The sequence below is a fragment of the Medicago sativa genome, chromosome 4 (assembly GCF_051527215.1).
Source record: "Medicago sativa cultivar Bolivia chromosome 4, Bolivia_mono, whole genome shotgun sequence".
In the NCBI taxonomy this organism is placed as follows: domain Eukaryota; kingdom Viridiplantae; phylum Streptophyta; class Magnoliopsida; order Fabales; family Fabaceae; genus Medicago; species Medicago sativa.
This window is the reverse complement of record NC_140752.1, coordinates 64,239,760-64,260,609: the sequence shown is the minus strand read 5'-3', so window position 1 is coordinate 64,260,609 and position 20,850 is coordinate 64,239,760. Positions and strand designations below refer to the sequence as shown.

At 33.2% G+C, this 20,850-nt stretch overlaps 2 protein-coding genes across 3 annotated transcripts; both read left to right on the top strand.

The window, feature by feature from the left end:
* Nucleotides 1-3,997: 3,997 nt before the first annotated feature.
* LOC146930682 (ATP-dependent zinc metalloprotease FTSH 10, mitochondrial-like) lies at nucleotides 3,998-9,460 on the top strand. The gene is made up of 8 exons (XM_085702153.1): nucleotides 3,998-4,154; nucleotides 4,239-4,461; nucleotides 4,568-4,639; nucleotides 5,005-5,144; nucleotides 6,493-6,963; nucleotides 7,147-7,914; nucleotides 8,384-8,611; nucleotides 8,879-9,460. Exons 1-8 carry the CDS (start codon nucleotides 4,104-4,106, stop codon nucleotides 9,347-9,349), a joined length of 2,424 nt encoding a protein of 807 aa, XP_085558279.1. The 5' UTR covers nucleotides 3,998-4,103; the 3' UTR covers nucleotides 9,350-9,460.
* An 8,035-nt stretch (nucleotides 9,461-17,495) lies between these two features.
* Nucleotides 17,496-20,701, top strand: LOC146930681 (uncharacterized protein C24B11.05-like). Of its 2 annotated transcripts, none has more exons than XM_085702148.1 (9): nucleotides 17,496-17,580; nucleotides 17,818-17,896; nucleotides 18,208-18,273; nucleotides 18,411-18,508; nucleotides 18,615-18,652; nucleotides 18,760-18,847; nucleotides 18,957-19,235; nucleotides 19,556-19,621; nucleotides 20,224-20,701. In XM_085702148.1, the coding sequence occupies exons 2-9, from the start codon at nucleotides 17,836-17,838 to the stop codon at nucleotides 20,371-20,373; spliced, it is 846 nt and encodes a 281-aa protein (XP_085558274.1). In that variant the 5' UTR covers nucleotides 17,496-17,580; nucleotides 17,818-17,835; the 3' UTR covers nucleotides 20,374-20,701. The 2 variants fall into 2 exon arrangements, with proteins under 2 accessions (XP_085558274.1, XP_085558273.1); XM_085702147.1 differs by having other exon boundaries at nucleotides 17,813-17,896.
* Nucleotides 20,702-20,850: the final 149 nt, after the last annotated feature.

Sequence of the window (20,850 nt, the reverse complement as noted above, 5' to 3'; positions counted from 1 at the left end):
CCGAATAAAAAACTAATGTTTATGCCTTAACAGACTTGACGCTTGGTGGACTGTGGAATGGTATAAGTCGATTGACTAGCAAGATCTCACTCAACAATGGGTTGACTGTTCAAATCATGCAAACTCATCTCGTCTTTATTCAATATTGGTTTGACTGTTCATGTCATGCCAGCTCATTTCGTCCTTACGCAACACTAGTTTGACCGATCAAGACATGCTAGCTCAGCCCGTCCTTACTCAACGCTGGTTTGACTATTCAAGTCATGCCAACTCAGTCCGACTTTCTCAACACTGGTTTGACTCTTCAAGTCATGCCATCTCCAGCTCGTGCATACTCAACATTGGTTTGACTGGTCAAGTGACACAAACCATTCCAAGCTTCACACGAAATTAAGCTATATAAATATACATGTTATGGTCCCAGCTCAAGTTACGCATGCTCTAATTCCACATGTCTTGTAAGAATGATCAACGTCTTTGAAATCGTGTCTCAACTTTACGTGCCTTGTACGTAAAAGTTACAACCTAGTTCATGTGTGATTGTACTCGAACAAGAAACAATGGGAGGCTCTGGATCACAACTGAATGGGCTTGGGTGACCAAAGAAAGACCCATTAAATCAACAAATTGTGTGTTTTAAAAGTGGACATTTAGGAGGCATCACTGAGATTTTAGATTTCTAGTTTCGAACAGTGTATTTTCATTTAATTCTTAGAGTGTTCGTGGAGCTCCACCTAGGCAGCTCCTCTGAACAACTCATCTGTTGTAATTTGTGTTCACATACGTGAACATTGGCACCCACTGTGGGGGATACAGTAAAACTTTCCAACGACCTAGCTCCATTTTCAACAAATCTACCTCCATGGTAGAACACAGAGCAAACCGAACCTCATCTGGATCAGAGCTCGAGGACGACGCCAACCCACATTTTGCTCAACTGCTATAAGCAGTGCGTCAGCTTCAAGAGCAAAATATTGAACAACAAAAACAAAACGAGGAATATCAACGTCAACAAGTTGAAGCCCGAGCTTGGGAGTCCGAGCTGAGACAACAACTAGAAGATCGAGAACATGAACTCAAACATCAAATGAAGGCCAAGGAGTGGGAGTTAAGGGAGCAACTCAAGCTCCTAAGAAACAATGTCATTAGAGCAGAAACGACTAGGTTATTGCCTAAGGTTTTCAGACTATTCTCAGCATAAATACAAGCGGTTGTGATCCCTCATCATTTTCAAAAACCCGCCATTGACTCATATGATGGGACGAGTGACCCACATAGTCACGTCTAAACTTTCCAAACGCATATGTTCATAAGTGGAGATGATGATGCTTTGAGCTGCAAAAATTTTGTTGGGACCTTAAAGGGTGCAACTCATAAGTGGATTGCGGGGCTGGATGCTAGGTCAGTCGCAAGCTTTGCGGACTTGGCGACCAGTAGTGTAATTTTGTTTGACTTTGTCTTTTATTTTCCTTATATTTAAAAAAGGGTTAAATATGTTTTTGGTCCCTATAAAATTGGGAACTTCTAAGTTTAGTCCTTACTTAATTTTAATAGCTTTTTTAGTCCCTACAAAAAAAAATTACATATAATTTTAGCCCCTGCCAAAACAAAGTTTGTTTAATTATCCTTAAACTCTTAAATTTTTGAACGATTTTTTCGATACAAGTTTAAAATACTATGAAAGTTTCATTTACTAAAATTTAGAATTTTCTAGGCTTAATTAAATTAATGGTCCTTTAAATAATTATGAGATTTCAATATGGTTCCTTTATTAATTTTCGTCCCATTATGGTCCCATAAAATACCTCCGTCAGTCAAATAAATCCATTCCGTTAAATTCTTTGAGAAAAACGTTAAGAGTCATCCTCTTCATCATCAAACCCAAAAAAATTCATGTTCTTCATCACTAAACCCAGAAAAATTCACCATCTTCATCATAAAAATCCAAAAATAACAAATTGAAAAAACTCAAAACACCCATTTTTCAATTTTACTCAATTTTTTTTCGAAATTCAACAAAATGAGTCATAAAACTCAAAACACACCCATTTGCGTGCATGTGCTTCATAGTGATCAAAGGAAGCACGTGAATTGGAATAGCAAAAACACACTTTGCTTCCTTACACGCTTCCTTTTTCTATTTTGCTTCCTTTCTTCTCAGCAATTTTCCTTTTTCCATTTTGTTCAAAGGAAGCTCAAAGGAAGAAGAAGAAGAAGATGAATTGGAATAGCAGAAACACACTTTGCATCCTTACACGCTTCCATAATCACCAACACAACTCATCTTCTCAATTCACTTCAAAAACAATTTTTTACGAACACCTCTCCTTCTCCGACCACAACACCACCATCGGCCTCCGTTTGCGTTCACCACGCCTTTTCTCTACCCCTTCGTCCATCACCACTCCACCAATCATCGACGTCGTTGTCTATATCTTGATAAGAGAGAGCTCAGACAAGGGAGTGAGCGCCGGAGAGAAAAGAGGGACCTCCGGATCTGAATTCAACCACACAACCTTACATCGACAGCGACCTCCACCGCATCTCTCTCACCGACCGCCGCAAAATGAATCTTTCTATCAAGATCTATGTTTTTTTAGAGACAGTGACAATGTCGTGGCTTGTGGCCGGTGCTGTTAGAGAGAGAACTCAGGTGAGAGGTATGAAGAGGAGAAAGGTTGCATAAGATGAAAGAGATAGAGAGAAATTGAGAAAAGAGGGAAGAATTGTGATTTAGAATTAAGAGAAGAGGGAAGAATTGTTGTTGAAGCGGGAACAAACAAAGAGTCTTGGTTGAACAAATGTATTCTTGTTGGTTTTCTCAATATCAGAGCGGATTAGACACGACACAATTCATACCAAAGTTATGTTTTTCTTAAGAAACAGAAGTTGTTCATTTTTTTTTGGAAAGGAGAAGTTGTTCATTGTACAGGATGAAGATAAGCTTAGTGCTGCTAATATTGATTGGATGCATATATCTAAGCACTAAACCAAAAATATTTTCTATTGAGTGAAAATTTTTGATTGAAATTAATAACAGATAAAACAATCTTGATGTGGAGAAAAGATTTTGATTTTGATGAGTTTGACTGAAATTAAGGTTTTCTGGATTTAATTGAATGGTTTAATTTGAGTTTTTTTTCTTTCTGGATTTTTATGATGAAGGTGATGAATTTTTCTGGGTTTAGTGATGAAGAAGATGGATTTCTTTGAGTTTGATGATGAAGGGGATGGATGTTAACATTTTTCTCAAAGAATTTAACAGAATGAATTTATTTGACTGACGGAGGTAACTTATGGGACCAAAATGGGGCAAAAATTAATAAAGGGACCATATTGAAATCTCATAATTATTTAAAGGACCATTTATGTAAATTAAGCCAATTTTCTAACATGAAACAAATTAAATATGAATTTTTTAAAACGACAAAAGTAAAAGATAAAAAGTAACAAAATTTGGATGTAGAAATCAAATTTTGCGATAATTTTTTGCTGAGGAACTTTTAGTAATGTTCTAAACATGTCTGAAAAAAATTGTTCAAAAACTTAAGAGTTTAAGCATAAATTAAACAAAATTGAATTGAGTAGCGACTAATACTCAGTGCAGAAAAAAATTAAGGACTAAAAGAACTATTAAAATTAAGTAAGGATTAAACTTAAAAGGTCATAATTTTATAGGGACTAAAAACATATTTAACCCAAAAAGAAAAACTACAACTATAATGAATCGTGACCCATTTTGGTCCTAAATTAAAACATTACCTTTTGTTTTGAGGAAGAATATCTATGGGCACGTACCTTGTTTACCAAGGCAATATAGGACCAAGCCAACGTGCTTCTTTGTTGACCCCAAACAAAAGCTTTTTACATAAAAAAAGCTAAAACGACGTCGTTTATGTCTAAACCAAACACATCATTAAACCACTTGTTCTTATCTCCTTAATATCCTCTATACCCGACAACTACAAATATCACCATTTTATCGTATCTCGTTTTTGTTATTTTCAGATCTAATATCTCGTTTTCACTCATTTTTTTTTGTTTCTACAAAGACAATTATTTATACTTCAGCTTCGACCTAGTTACCATTGTTTCTTCAAAGCATGATTTTTTCAAGAATTGGGCGTTCTCTATCGCGTTCTTCTCGCGTTAAAGTAAGCTTTTTTTTCCCATCAATTTGATTCGTTAATTCACGAAAGATTATAACTTTATTAATGATTTTTAATTGGGTCATGTAGAATTTGTTGCACGGTGAAGCAAGATTGGGAACGCTTTATGGAGTTTCGAGAACGAATGTTTTTATCGATGATGTTGAAAATGGATTAGGGTTTTTAAGGGGTTATGTATCTTCTGCCATAGCTCGTAATAATGGGTTTGCTTCAAATTTGTATGATTTTAAATCAATTGCTGCAAACCCTAGGCTTCATCGCATGTTTTCGAGCGAATCCCCAAAGAAAAAGAGTAAGTTAGGGTTTCATTGTTGTTGTTATGTCTTAATTTTGATGAAATTGGGAAAATGGGTTTTTGTTATTTTAGCTATTAAGCTCATATTTCTTGTTTTTGACAGATTATGAAAAGTTTTATCCCAAGGAAAAGAAGGAAGTGCCAAAGGGAGAGGAGAAAAAATCTGAGTCTAAAGGTAATGAAATGAAATGAAATGAAATGTGTCATTGTATCTTGTGTTATTGTTAGTTGTGGTCATAGCTGATGTGATGAGAAGTGTGTTACTCATGATGAAGATTTTCTATGATTTTATATGTGAATTACTCTCAATTAGTGTTGGGTTCACACTTAAATTACAACTTCACTGTAGACTAGATTCTGAAGAACATCTTAGAATCCCAACAACATGTTTTCTCTCAATCATATGATTTTGGTCTGTACTGGTTTAATTTTGAGGTATTTATATGTGTGGGGGAATTAATCATGCATCTGCATTCCAGTTTGTCTTGCGATAAATGGGGTACCAGCAGCAATTTTTAACACTTCTTGCTTTGATTTCAGACGAGTCAAAGTCAAACACAGAGGATGGAGGAAGTTTTCACGAAGCTTTTATCAAACAGTTTCAAAACTATCTCACCCCATTGTTGGTGGTGGGACTATTTCTTTCATCCCTTTCTCTTGGTCCTCGTGATCAGCAGCAGGTAAGCATAACTTCAAATATATTGCAAGGTCCGGTTGTTATTTTAATTTTCTTATGTGGGGGGAGGGGAGTACGTTTGAGTTGAGAACATGAGATCTATAAATATCCGTGTTCGGCATTGTTTGAGTTAAGAGTCCTACACTGGATTAGATAAGGCCTTAAACATAAGTTTACAAGTCAGGGCAATTTTCACCTCACTAGACAGTTTTGTAAGGTTGAGTTAAGCCCAACCCAAATTCTAAGATAGTATCAGAGTCTATCCAAGATCCGCGGGCACCTGCACTCAGGTCACCGTTTTGGGCCACTTGGGTCACGCTCCAGATGTTTAGTCGTAGGCGCCGTAAAGGTGTGAGTGTGTTAAGGGGCCCCACATTGAATGAGATGAAGTTTGAACATAAGTTTATAAGTGAGGGAAGTTATCAACTTACTGACCAGTTTTGTAAGGATGAGTTAAACCCAACCCATATTCTAAGGCTAGATGTTACTGCTTGACTACAATTTTCCGATTGAAAATTGAACATCGATGAGATGAGCTTTATGCTTCTGTGATTGACAGCTTTTATTGAAGATCCATTACACAAGAATACTATTAGAATATATTTGAGATTTTTATTTTCCATGTTTTTGCTTGCTTGGTATATACATTTCACCTATAAAGCTCGAATATGTAATACGGTCTAGATACAAACAAAATTGTTATAAAAAAAAAATTATTTACATGTAGAAATTAGAATACTATATTGATAAAAATTTACAATAAAAATTGTGATGTTAACAAATAGTGTAGAGTTTTTTGTCTAAATCATGATAGATTTTAATCCCTATGTTAAGATATCAACAAAAGCATCATTAAAAGAACTTAGAACAAGTCCCGTCTCTGCAATAGCCAGCCAACAATTCACAACCATTTTGAATAAATTAGCTTATTCATTCAGTCTATTCTCCTCACATTACCATCACCCATAAAAAAACATGATTTTCAAGTCTGGTTCATTAAGAGACAACTATACCAATTCAAGTAGTCCAACATTATCTTGAACTGTTTTATGTACTTCTCCACTGATGTCCTACAACTGTCTCACATTTTAATACCCTTCATCTTTCCTAAGATATGTATCTGCATATTTGGGATTTTTATTTTATTTTTTATAAAAAAATATAACAATTTTGATACGTCTAGGTTACGTATCCATGTGTAACCTCGAAGTATTGGTATCCGATATGCGAGCCTTTGAATTGAACCACACGTCTCTTAGCAATGAGATGACTCTACATCTTTGTCTGGCTTTTTATAGTTTATTTAATTATTATGATATTGCTAATGTGGATCATAATTTGATTCTCTGCAGATTAGTTTCCAGGAGTTTAAAAATAAGCTTTTGGAACCAGGATTAGTAGACCATATTGTTGTCTCCAACAAATCAGTTGCCAAAATATATGTGAGGAACTCTCCCCTTAATCAAGCAGACAGCGAAGTCCAAGGAACCCTTCCTGCAAAGGGATCTGGTGGCCAATTTAAATATGTAATCAATATTGGAAGTGTTGAGTCTTTTGAGGAGAAGTTAGAGGAAGCGCAAGAAGCACTAGGCGTTGACTCTCACAATTTTGTACCTGTTATATATTCTTCTGAAATGGTTTGGTACCAGGAGTTAATGAGATTTGCGCCAGCCCTGTTGATTTTGGGAACTCTCTGGTTTATGGGAAGGAAAGTGCAAGGTGGATTTGGTGTTGGTGGTGGCTCCACTGGTAAGAATGGTCGTGGAATATTTAACATTGGAAAAGCACATGTTACTAAAGTAGACAAAAATACCAAAAACAAGGTTGGTGATTTATTCTTCATGAATTGGCTAATATTTTTTTATTTGTTTTTTTATCAACATTTTCCCTAGTTGATCATTGCCTTTCCCATGTCCACTTTTTCTTTAGGGAGTTGTGGTGCTGAATAGCTTCAGTGTTAAGTTCATTTAAGAGAATATGTTTCTTATTTGAATTCATTTGTTCAGGTTTATTTTAAAGATGTTGCTGGCTGTGACGAGGCAAAGCAAGAAATTATGGAGTTTGTGCACTTCCTCAAGAATCCTAAGAAATACGAAGAGCTTGGTGCCAAAATTCCAAAAGGTGCTCTTCTGGTGGGTCCCCCAGGCACAGGAAAAACCCTTTTAGCAAAAGCAACTGCAGGGGAGTCTGGTGTGCCATTTCTTTCCATATCTGGTTCTGATTTCATGGAAATGTTTGTCGGTGTTGGACCATCCAGGGTGAGAAACTTGTTTCTGGAAGCAAGGCAGTGTGCTCCCAGTATAGTATTTATTGATGAGATTGATGCAATTGGTCGGAAAAGGGGTCGTGGAGGTTTCTCTGGTTCAAATGATGAGCGTGAAAGTACTTTAAATCAATTGTTGGTGGAAATGGATGGTTTTGGAACCACTGCTGGAGTTGTTGTGCTAGCAGGTACAAATAGAGCTGATATATTAGACAACGCCTTACTTAGGCCTGGGCGTTTTGACCGCACGATATCAATTGATGTACCTGACATTAAAGGTCGTGACCAGATATTTCAGATTTATTTGAAAAAAATCAAACTTGACCACGAGCCTTCATATTATTCTCAAAGGCTTGCAGCCCTTACTCCAGGATTTGCTGGAGCAGACATTGCTAATGTTTGCAATGAAGCTGCTCTGATTGCTGCAAGGACTGATGAATCACAAGTCACAATGGATCATTTTGAGGCAGCTATCGATAGGATCATTGGTGGTTTGGAGAAGAAGAACAGGGTAGGCCTTTAAAAGCCTGTTTGTTTTTTATTTTTAAAAAAAATACCTTTTTAAAATATAAAATGTTTTCTGGCTTTGGCTTGTTAAGCTGTTTAAAACAGTCGGATATTGAAAAATATAAACAAATTACTTATTCTTTGATAAGCTATTTTGACTGAAAAATATAGTGATATTATCAACTTTTTAATAAAAAAGTGCTCTTTATATTTGTTATTTAAAGAAATATTGCTTCTGTTTCACTTTAAAATCTCCACAGAATTATTTTTTTGTAATTTACACATTCTAATAATCTTTTCAAAATTTTCTGTATCTCAATGCAGAAATAGTTTATCTTATGTTTTTTGTAATTTAAGACATCATGATGAGGAAAATTATATGCTACAATTATCTGAAGATTATATGGATTGGTCACATTCCTTTTTTCAACTACTGATAATAGTCTCTAAAAATACTCATGTTTCTTGCCTAGGTAATAAGTAAGCTGGAAAGGCGTACCGTTGCTTACCATGAAGCAGGCCATGCTGTTGCAGGTTGGTTCTTGGAACATTGTGAGCCATTGTTGAAAGTAACTATTGTTCCTCGCGGCACAGCAGCACTTGGGTTTGCCCAATATGTTCCTAGTGAGAACCTTCTCAGGACAAAGGAGCAGCTTTTGGATATGACTTGTATGACCCTTGGTGGTCGGGCTGCCGAGCAGGTTGTTTCATCATTTCCAATTTTGTTTACTCACCTCTTTTCTTTTATTCATTGCTTTAAACGATCTTTCTATTGAAATAATTCATTATATCTTGGTCCATTACTTATTTTGTTTCACATTTGCAAATCTCATTATTGCATAGTGTTATATCTTTGATATACAGTTCCACAAAAAAACACTGATATACACTCATGCCTGCTCCTTGATGCTTCCCAATATTGTAAGTCATGAGATGAGTATGATGGTTTCTGTCCCTTTTTACGGCAGGTTCTCATTGGAGCAATCTCCACTGGAGCACAAAATGACTTGGAGAAAGTGACCAAGATGACATATGCCCAAATAGCCATCTATGGTTTCAGTGAAAAAGTGGGCCTCCTCTCTTTCCCTCAAAATGACGACGCGTTTGGGAAACCATACAGCGGCGATACTGGTAACATCATTGATCAGGAAGTGCGAGATTGGGTGAAACATGCATATGAACGTACCATACAGCTTATAGAAGAACACAAGGAGAAAATAGCTCAAATTGCAGAGTTACTTCTCGAAAAAGAAGTACTTCACCAAGATGACTTGGTTCGAATCTTGGGTGAACGACCCTTCAAGAGTGCAGAACCCACAAATTACGATAGATTTAAGCTAGGGTTTCAAGATGAGGAGAAAGCTGCAGAAACCACCGTCGATGAAGCCAAGGAGGGTGGTGGGTCTTCACCTCTAGAACCTGAGGTTGTTCCCACATAGTTAAGTTTATGTTTGTTACTCTTGTACATGAAATTGATAATCTTGTTTAGTCATTTTGCTGATATGGACAACTTGTACGGTTACTGCAAAATAAAAATAATTTGTTTCTGATTTTTCTTTTTTACATGTATTTTATCCAAGCTAATCAAAGTCTATTTCTGTTGCATCACTTGCATGAAAATTTTCATACTGCCAAAGATGATAGTTCATGCACGTTTGTCAATTCAGTCATCAACTGTTGTACTCTAAATGGCCTTTGAAGTTTCTCCATTTGATGTTTGCCTCTCTGTCTGAGACTATCAGCTTATAGATATATTAACACAGACTTTTGGTGTCATTATTATGGATGACTTGCTCTCGATTGGATTTACAAAGTGCTAACAGAGTCTATGTCAAAAGAATTTCTCTTATATCAATGTTTTATTTGTACAGCAAGCTTATGACTCCAACAACACCATAAATTGTAGTACTAATATAACTTCTGGCTACATTTTTTAAATGATTTTTTTTTTTTTTAATACTTGTCGAGGCAGTCTTTTTTACTCCCAAAATTTTACTCACCAAAAATTTATAAATAACACAATAATTTTATTTAATATAGTAATGCAATTGATTTAGATGGATGATTTGACCTCTCTCCATTTTAGGATGAATAAAATTATTCATCCTAAAAGACATATTGGTGTAAATCCTATTGTACATTATAAATAATAATTTTATTTATAAATAAAACAATTGATTTAGATGGATGATTTGAGATCAAAAAATAATCCTAAATCACCCATTTCTATAGATTAAGAATGAAGGAAAAAATAGACGATTAGATTTTTTGTTTAGAATAAAAGAAGACATATATTTTTATCCCAAACCAAAAATCTAGCCGACTCTTTTCTTCATTCTTAATAAATGATTTAGGTACTTTTTTTTTTTTTGTCCGAAATCATTCCTTTGAATCAATTTTTATTGTACTTTATGAAAGCAAATGCGGTGCAGTGTGCAAGAGCATGAACTGACAGTAGAATTATTGGAAGACAACTTAATCGTGTTTTTCATGTAATTATTATTCTATTCAATCATAATTCGTATTATTTATTTTATTTTGATTGTTATCAAGCATATTTAATAGAGTTTTTTCAAAAAAAGTACCTAATGTGGTGTTGTTGAGGCCTCAAGGGTTTACCGAAAGAGGCGCAAACAAAACTCACCCCATGTTACAATAGTTAATAATGTTAATGTATTTTCATTTTCAACTTTCTGTGTGGAAGCGTAGAATGCCAAGAGAAATATTCAAGAATTTAAAAAACGCAAATAACGAACATGATGCAGATGCTTGGTTTCTTAATTATTTGGTTGAGTTTTGCAATCTCTGGTAAGCACGTTGGAAAAAATATATATTTGAAAGATGACCACTCTTTAAATAAATCTCATTGATATACCTTAAAAAATATAGTTTTTATATGATGAGCAAATAAGCAAATATGGTAGTTGTACCTAACTGACGTGATCTCGTAGATGATAGATCATAGATCTAATGGTATGTCCTCGATCCGTCTCATATTATGTGACAATGTTGATCATATCACGTATGTCAATGCACAATTTTAAATTTAAATATCTTTGATAATCTATTAGAAAAATCATGAAAATTTAACATTTTGAAAATATTCATCGAGACGAATCCAACATCTTATATGCTATATTTTGTCTTTATATATTAGTAGAAAAATAGAGTCAAAGCATGTATTATGAACCGTACACATTTTCAAATTAAATAATTTAAAATGGGACGGAGGGAGTATGATCTGGTTACATGTTTTTATTTTGGTTTGTAAATTATTGGATATGTTAATTTTTACTCCCTCTGAAAACAATATCTTCCACCCACTAAATGTAACAAAAAAAAAATCATACACACTTTTACATGGTGGTGACTTGTTTTTAGTAAATGGAAAAAAAAGTTCTTAAGCATTTTAAAAATATCAAAACACATAGAGAACAATTATAATTTGTAGGTGTAAATGTCATTAAATTTTAATTGTTTTTTGAGGGAATTAAATTTTAGATATATAATGCTATAATTATGGTACCATTATTATTGAACGGTGTTCATGAACATCTATAAATTTAGGCATTGATCTTTCAGGTCTATTTGGTTCAAGTTTTTTGGTGGGAAGGAAACGGGAGAGGAGAGAATATCTTTAATTTGATGTGATTAGTTCAATTTTTAGAATGGAAGGGGAGGAGAGCAAAAGCCCTCGTAAACTTATTTATTGTTTCCCCCAAATTTGAGTTTTTCGGAGAAGAGGGAAGATATGCAATTAATATCATTATTACATTGGCAAAACTATCCTTAAATTAATGTTAAAACTTAAAATTATTAGCAAAAAATTAAATTAATTTTAAAATTTCTTGCTTCCCCTTGTGAACCAAACAAGTTTTTAATTAAAATATTTCCCTCCCCTTCCCTCATTCGAACTAAACATATATTTGATTAAAATAACTTTTTTTTTCCTCCCTTCCCTTCCTCTCCTTCCCCTCTCCTCCATTAAAATCTCTCCCCTCCCTTCCCTTCTCCTCCATTAAAATTCCCCCCTCCCATCCGTTGATCCAAATGGACCCTTAACTCTTTATATTCACTTAATTAGGTTCAAATTTAGATTTGTGTTTAAGAAAAGTTACTTTCTTTTAAGAAGGTTCAAAATCCATTTAAATAAAATAGATATTATCAAAGATTCAAACCTACAAAAAGGCGTTCTGAAATTCTTCACTAAGTCAATTTTTGAATCAAAATTACCTTATTTTCTTCTTCATATTCTCAGCTTATTTGTGTGGTTTTTTATTTTGGTAAAGTTTGGTTAATTGGTTTACCATATTCATAGTTCTTTAATTGTATTAATCAACTTAACAAATAATATCAATTTGTTGATCATATCAATCAAATAAACTAATTGAATATTTGTATCCTTCCTTATGTTAATCACCGTGTTAGGGAATCTGATGGTGTTGTTGTTGTGCAACATGTTGGAAAGAAAGGGGAGGGGAGAGAATATCTTTAATTTGATGTGATTAGTTCAATTTTTAGAATGGGAGGGGAGGAGAGCAAAAGCCCTCGTAAACTTATTTATTGTTTCCCCCAAATTTGAGTTTTTCGGAGAAGAGGAAAGATATGCAATTAATATCATTATTACATTGACAAAACTATCCTTAAATTAATGTTAAAACTTAAAATTATTAGCAAAAAATTAAATTAATTTTAAAGTTTCTTGCTTCCCCTTGTGAACCAAACAAATTTTTAATTAAAATATTTCCCTCCCCTTCCCTCTTTTGAACTAAACATATATTTGATTAAAATAACTTTTTTTATCCTCCTTTCCCTTCCTCTCCTTCCCCTCTCCTCCATTAAAATCTCTCCCCTCCCTTCCCTTCTCCTCCATTAAAATTCCCCCCTCCCATCCGTTGATCCAAATGGACCCTTAACTCTTTATATTCACTTAATTAGGTTCAAATTTAGATTTGTGTTTAAGAAAAGTTACTTTCTTTAAGAAGGTTCAAAATCCATTTAAATAAAATAGATATTATCAAAGATTCAAACCTACAAAAAGGCGTTCTGAAATTCTTCACTAAGTCAATTTTTGAATCAAAATTACCTTATTTTCTTCTTCATATTCTCATCTTATCTGTGTGGTTTTTTATTTTGGTAAAGTTTGGTTAATTGGTTTACCATATTCATAGTTCTTTAATTGTATTAATCAACTTAACAAATAATATCAATTTGTTGATCATATCAATCAAATAAACTAATTGAATATTTGTATCCTTCCTTATGTTAATCACCGTGTTAGGGACTATGAGGGTGTTGTTGTTGTGCAACATGTTGGAAAACACCGATTCTGCCAAATTCTGATATGGTTGAAGCTATGGCGATGAAAACAGGTGTGGAATTCACAAAGGATATGCTATTTTTGGACGTGATTGTTGAATCTGATTCGCAAAATGTGATATCTGCTGTCACGGATGTCCAATTGCCTTTTCATACATGGGTACCATTGTTGATGATTGTAGACTTTTAACTTGTCATTTTCAAAATTTACAATTTGTGCACATTAGACATGAAGCCAATCAAGCTGCGCATCAATTTTTTTTTTTTTGAAGAAGCTAAATTAGCAAAATACGCATCATCTTATCATGAAGATGTATGGATTGAAGATGCTCCCAATTATATTGATGTTGTATTGACGTTTGATTTATTACTAGACAGCTTATAATGAAATTCTTTCCTTGTCAGTAAAAAAAAAAAAAAAATCATATGATATCATGCCATACATAATCTTGCAAAACAATTTTTGAAAAATTTGTTTTTACATAACGAAAAATGTGGGGTACCTATTCACACCCCCTCTAGATACGATTCATACCTTCTAAACGATCAAACATAAATTGCTTCCTTATACCTGAAGATGATGGGATCGGTAAAGAATGAAAGGTAGTATGAAGAGTTTGGATTATTCAACAAGAGAGCTCTTGGAGGCTAGGATTTGAAAAATCAACTAATTACTGAAAGGGGAAAAAACTACATTTCTTTCTATCAATCCAAAAGTACATTATTGCCAATCATGAGCTTTTCATGCTCTCTAGGAATTATCGATGAATTCAAAATGAGCTTTTCATGCTCTCTAGGAATTATGAATTCGAAATCCAACATATACACAAGTACTTATAGCTCTCATATGGTATAGAGGTCACATGAAATCAAACTATATTATTCCTTTTTTGTGATTATCCCTTTTCTATCATGAAGTGTTATAAAATAATAGAAAATTGATAAAATAAGAATGAATTATAATGATCGGAAAGTTTTTTATGTGACCTCGTTCTCTTTAATTAGTATGAATGTATGATAAAGGAAAAAACACAATATTATTTGATGTACTTAAACGACATTTGAGAATGATTTAAACTTTAGGAAGGTTTTTCCCACAACTCCATAATCACTAAAAACTAGTTAAGGTATATAAGGAGAGAATGAGAGGTATAAATTATAAAGTGATAAAACCATAAAATGTTTCTTAAATGTAAATGGTAGAAAATATGGTTGAAGATGTCAAGTTTGTTTATGTTTTGATTATCTTTCTTTCCCTTTTTTTTTTGTTGCAATGAGCATTGGCATTAATCCAACTTTATCCTTTTTCAAATTTCCTTAGTTCCTTACTACACAATATTTTATCCATTTTAGAATCATCTTTTAATTCTCTTTTTAATTTACATCAATTATTGGTTGTAATCAAGATTTTGATTGTCCACTCGTTATGCGTCTGTTTCATCTTAAACCAAAGGGTATTTTTATGAAGGTTGGAGAAAAGTTTTTCCCATTTTTGCTGACGGCATGTGCCCATAAGTTTTTACTAGAAAAAGTCTGCAAGCTGTCATTTTGTTATTCTCTATTTAACTAATAACAATTATTTTTTCTTGTTCTATTTTGGCAAGCCTTATACTTATGGACCTTGTACTCTAAGATGATTGTAATGAAATGAAATAAGATAAACAATAGTACTATATTCGTTCATTTTAAAATGTCGTTTTAAAATAGTAACATCAAATGAATGAAGCGAATTTTTGGAGTTTTTTCTTCTATTATACCCTCATTTAAATCCAACAATAAATTCATATATTATTTTTTACATAAATTCTCCTTCTAATAAAATTAATGTGCTCCTCTCAAAAAAAATAACTTAATGTGCTATATTTCTCGCATAACAAGCAATTGTGTATTTTTTTTACATAACAAGCAATTGTTCCTCTCACTCTACAACAAATTCCTATTCCCCCTCAAAAAAAAAATCCTATTTTTTTTACATATTCTTTTATTTATTTTTTCATTAGAATTGTTCTCTTATTTGCACTTGAAATTTGAATGTCATTATCCACAATTAGAGGTGGAAATAATCTAGGCCGAACTAGACTCTATAAAGCCAACCTCTCAAAAAATTTAAGGTCAATGCCTGGTTTGCAGTTTGTCGTATGCTTATTTTTTAGGCCTGAATGTGACATTAAGAAAACTTGATATGACATGTTAGTCTGTTAAAAAGTCTATTTGATATGATCATCTTTAAATAAGTAATACGATCTAAATTTAAATAGACTAACGAACTAATAAATCAACGAGATTAAACTCCATTTTGATATTGAACATGAATTTTTAAAGAATTTAATTATGTATTATATCATATATAATAGTGGCAAAAAATCACAAAGGTGAATAAGTATAAAATCTCAGGTTCAGACCATATCCTACCTATTACAATGTTTCCAACCGTTCACAAAAACTATTAAACACTTTACGAACGACTTTCGAATCATAACGTTATTAAACTCTTATTTTTTGACGATACTTTACAACTACTTATTAACAAAATAAAAACGAACTAACTCTTGATGTATTTTATATAATTTTTTCTTAAAGTGTGAACATTAATATACTTATTTATATTTCTTCAAAATAATATACTTATTTATATGTAGAGATCCGTCAAGAAACATATATTAATTATTTATATTTATATTTATATTCATATTTAATCAACAAAAAATAAATTTTTGGTTTCTACAAAATCAAGTCATTCTAAGTTTTGTCCCTATAAAAACAATTTTTTTTAATTATCTTTAAATTATTAAATTTTGTAACAATTTTTGCAGATTTTTTTTGAAGAAGCTAAGCAAATTAAAAACCAACACAAGCTCCTCTAGTACAAGGTGTACCAAATGAAGTTAAAGCATTCAAAAATTACAAAAAGAAAATCCACAAGCTACCACAATATGCCAAGAAAAATAAAATTATGTTACAACCTGTAAACATAACAAAGGACTTAACCTCCAAACTGGATACTCAAAATCAAATACAACATAATAAGATTTGAGCCACCAAAAAGTTTGGAGTTTAACCTTTTCCAATAAAGATTGAAGTTGTTCCGATTTATTATTAAAAAGTCTCTCATATTGTGATCCTTCCAAATAGTAAAAAGAGCTGAAATCAAATAATGTTAAAAGTCAAACGAGACTTGTTGGAGAAACCCCCAAGACCTCCAACCTGAAGAAAAATTATTCACTGCGGGTATGGGGATGCAGTGGGGATACGGAACCCGTCTGGGACTGAGATGAGATGAGATTTTTCATCTCGGTTGAGTATGTGTAGAGGAGTCAAATGGGTTGATCCGCCCTGGCCCGAGAGGTTCGACTACATAAATGGGTCAGCCCGACCCAACCCATTTATAATTATGTCGCGAATTATTGAGTATGGCCCGACCAGTTTTTTATCTTTTATTTTTATTTATAATTATTCACTCTTTTTATGTATTTTTTTTATTTATTACTTACTCACAACTATCTTTTTGCTAAAATATGATTGGATGGACATTGAAGTGTAAATAATTTTTACATTAATATTGAATATTAATTAAACTCTAGATTATTCCTTCGATTGAATCAAATTAGTAATTTATAAACTTTAGAATTTTAAAACTTTGAGCTAAATATTCATTCATTTTTATTAAATTAACTTATTTAAATAAATTTTTTATTAATAAATTTTAAATTAGTTGATAATTTTTTTAAAAAATATTGTTCTTTAACAAAAAATCAAAAGAAAATATTGATAACTGGTCGACCTGAAGCTTGATGGACTAGCCCAGCCTAACCCCAATTTTATATGGGCAAAATCGGCTAGGGGCAAAACAGTCCGAGTGCATTTTGGACTAACTTTTTGAGATCCGACCCAAAATGTAGGCTAATGAACCGATCCATTAGTCCGACCCTTTTTTTTTTACAGCTTTAAGTATGTGTAAGATAAAACTCATCTTTACCCCGGTTGATTGTCACGCCCACTAATATGAAGGGATGCACTCATACACATATTTCTCTATGGTATATTTTGGGGAACACACACCATATATAATTTGTGAAGTCTGAAAGAGACATCTGATGAATTAAGAAAGCATTTCGCGTTATTCTCATGTATCGTGGTCCAGATATTTTAATAACTTGATTGCGACGACTCCATAACGCTCTCTTTATTCCGTTCAAACGCTGCTCACTTTTTTGCGTCGGTTTCTCCTTTTCTATATAAACCCCTCGTTCCTTCTCCTTCTAATCCATTCTCCACTATCTCTTCTCTCCGCTATCGCTTTACTCTGCTCCGCATTATTCTCTCTTGCTTTCGCTTCTCGCGCTTAACAACAGTAAGCTCTCTCTCTCTCTCTCTCTCTCTCTCTCTCTCTCTCTCTCTCTCTCTCTCATTTCTGGATCTGTATTAACTATTGCCTTTTGTTTTTTTCCTCAATTTTTCGCTTGTTATGTGTATTTTTCAGACTACAATATTAATTTATTGCACATTTCATGAATTTTTGTTGAGAAGGTTATTGATTTTCTAACTAATTGTGTTTCTGATATTTTATTCGCAATTTTGTTTAGTAAAGTAAAGTTGTGAAGTCAAGATGGAAAACGGGCATAAATTCCAGGAAGTTTCCAAGCCAAAATATGATTGTCTCTTGTTCGGTAAGTCTTTATAATAATTCATGTGATTCATTGTTATATCATGTATGGAGCACTGGCACAGACAATAGACACCGGATATGACACTGACACCGACAATAATTTGAAAAGTATAGTAGTAGTTGAATTTAACCACATGTGTTGGGATCATATACGTGTCCAAGACGTGTGTCAGACACCGAATACGGATACTGAATGTAATCACGTATGTTGGTGTCCAACACTGACACATGATTTTGAACATTAGACACGTCTTCAATATCAAGTGTTGTATGTGCTCATAAACGTCCCTGATTTGTTTTTGATAATTACAGATATTGATGATACACTTTATCCTTTGAGTTCTGGAATTTCAGCGCAAACAGCAAAAAATATTGAAGGTAATGATTTACCACCCTGTGGTCTGTCCACATTTGAGGGCTTGAATGTGTATATAATTATTATTATTTGGTAAATTGGTATTGAAGTTGAAGCATGAAGTTAGGTATTTATTTAGAGTTGGTGTTGTGTTGCACAGAGTATATGCTTCAGAAGCTTGGAATGGAGGCTGCTACAGTTCCTGAATTGTGCTATTCGTTATACAAGACTTATGGGACAACAATGGCTGGTCTTAGGGTACTTTTTTAATTTAACTAATCTTTCAATAAATTGTATGCAAACATTTTTTTTTATGCAAATAGGATGATTATTGAACTTTTTATTTTCTCTCGTCCATTGCCAGGCAATTGGCTACGGCTTTGACTACAGCGACTTTCATAGGTAATTTTTCATTGCATTTGTTTGTCCTTTTGTTTTTTTTTTTTATATTTGTCTGTTCATTTGAAGCCAAGTGAAATTAGCATGTAACACTATTTTGTGTTGAGCAGTTTTGTTCATGGGAGATTGCCATATAATCTACTTAAACCAGACCCTGTTCTCAAGGGCATTTTGCAAAGCTTGCCTTTTAGAAAAGTGGTAAGTTTTCTTTGTTAATTCTTTAATAACATTGATACTTGATTGGGAGGCAGTTTTTTTTATCATATTATGTATGTGTGATATGTATTTGTTTGTTTCCCTTTTGCAGCTTTTTACCAATGCAGACACGGGACATGCGAGTAGAGTGCTTAAAAGACTTGGACTCGAGGATTGTTTTGAAAGAGTTATTAGCTTTGATACCCTGAATTCCTCTGACAGCATCATCCCTTCTAATGAAAAAGTTGGCAGTGAAATTTTTGATTTCTGTGAGTACACACGCCGTCCTGATTCTGATACGGTACTTCCAAAGACACCAGTTGTCTGCAAACCTTTTGAAGATGCATTTGAAAAGGCTTTCAAGTTGGCTGACATTGACCCTCAAAGAACAGTAAGAATGCATATATTTCCCTCTTTAATAGATCAACTTTGAAGATCTTCCTTTCTAATAGCTCTTCTCTTTGGTCTTAAATTATAGTAGTAACACTTTTCATCGTGATCTTCCTTCTGTATCTTTTACATATAATGACTAATCTATAATAATTTATACTCCAAAAAAAGATAGGACATGATGCTAAACCTTAGTTATCAATTGACAAGCAGGTTATGCATGAGAACACTGTCATTGTTCTTACTCCTCCAGACATGTTATGGTGACAAACAATATTTATTTATGACTTACTTTTTCTTAATTGTTTTTGCTCCTTTCAGTTGTTCTTCGATGACAGTCTCCGCAATTTACAGACAGCTAAACGTCTGGGCCTCCATACAGTTGCGGTAAGTGGTCCCTAATGGTTATTGATGAATGAATGAATATTTGCGTTTTGTTTGAACATGTCAATATAAGTTTTAGAATTAGAGTATTCTGCATTAGAGTTTTCCATTGTATTTGTTTTTTATGATTTGAAAAGAATTAAGGTTAAAAAACAATTAATTTGTGTTTAAGAATTAGATTTTAAAAGGATTACTTTTATTTGGATGATGATCAAAGAGCCCTTTGCTCCTATACAATCAAAACCAGTCAGTTGAATGTAACTTATATTGACCTGTTAAAGTTTTGAATGTTAATTATTGGATTCGCGATTCCTTTTTCTTTTGTTCGGAAACCAGTAAGGTTTTTAAGGTGTCAATTGTAATACAGAAAAACATGTTTAACAGACATTATTTGCCACATATTAAAGAGCAATTCGGAAAGTGCGCGCGCATGCGTTTTGTTTTCTTTTTGCAATCTGCATGTAATATTGCAGTACTTTGATATAAACACACATCAAATTACTGTTTTGTTTTTTTTTTTTAAAAGAGATTACTCTGTTAAATAACATACCATGTACTATATAAAGTGAATTTATTTGTCAATTCTAATTGCCACATCGATGCAGGTTGGTACATCCGTGCGCAGTACAGGAGTGGATCATGCATTAGAGAGTATTCATAATATCAGAGAGGCATTTCCAGAGCTATGGGAAGTCGACGAGAAGCTTGAAATCATCAACTACAAGGTTGCAATTGAAACAACAGTAAAAGCATAGATCTGAAGTTTATCCACTATGATTTGTTTGTGGTGGTGTCTTTAGTATGTTGGTAAAAGAATAGCTCACAAGCTTATCCACTATGATTTGTTTGTGGTGTCTCTAGTATTTTCGTACTATGTAATTTATTATATTGATATGTGAATCTTAATATTACATTTATATGTGAATCTAAATTCTTAGTTTGAAATTTGAAAACAATGTGATTTATCACCCCTAGCCTGAAATTTGGAAACAATGTGATTTATTACCCCAACCGTATATCTTATACTGTGTAATTACTTAAGGCATTATGCTTCAAGGAAGGCGTTGTTTTGGTGTTCTTAAAGTGAGGTTTTTTTTACCTTATCTTGTATTCTCTTACTCATTAACTATCTTGCATCTATATATATCAATAGCGTCAATTGAAACAGAGAAAACCGGTCATACAAAGCGTGTTCGCTGTTTTCCCCTTTTAAATGCAACGATGTATAATAG

Bases quoted from the DNA above. Each gene is read 5' to 3' on its own strand.
- LOC146930682 (XM_085702153.1), top strand. From the start codon at position 4,104: ATGATTTTTTCAAGAATTGGGCGTTCTCTATCGCGTTCTTCTCGCGTT. The intron at 6,964-7,146 runs GTTGGTGATTTA...TCATTTGTTCAG, and splicing joins ACAAAAATACCAAAAACAAG to GTTTATTTTAAAGATGTTGC. The intron at 7,915-8,383 runs GTAGGCCTTTAA...TTTCTTGCCTAG, and splicing joins GTTTGGAGAAGAAGAACAGG to GTAATAAGTAAGCTGGAAAG.
- LOC146930681 (XM_085702148.1), top strand. From the start codon at position 17,836: ATGGAAAACGGGCATAAATTCCAGGAAGTTTCCAAGCCAAAATATGAT. The intron at 18,848-18,956 runs GTAAGTTTTCTT...TCCCTTTTGCAG, and splicing joins GCTTGCCTTTTAGAAAAGTG to CTTTTTACCAATGCAGACAC. The intron at 19,236-19,555 runs GTAAGAATGCAT...TGCTCCTTTCAG, and splicing joins ACATTGACCCTCAAAGAACA to TTGTTCTTCGATGACAGTCT.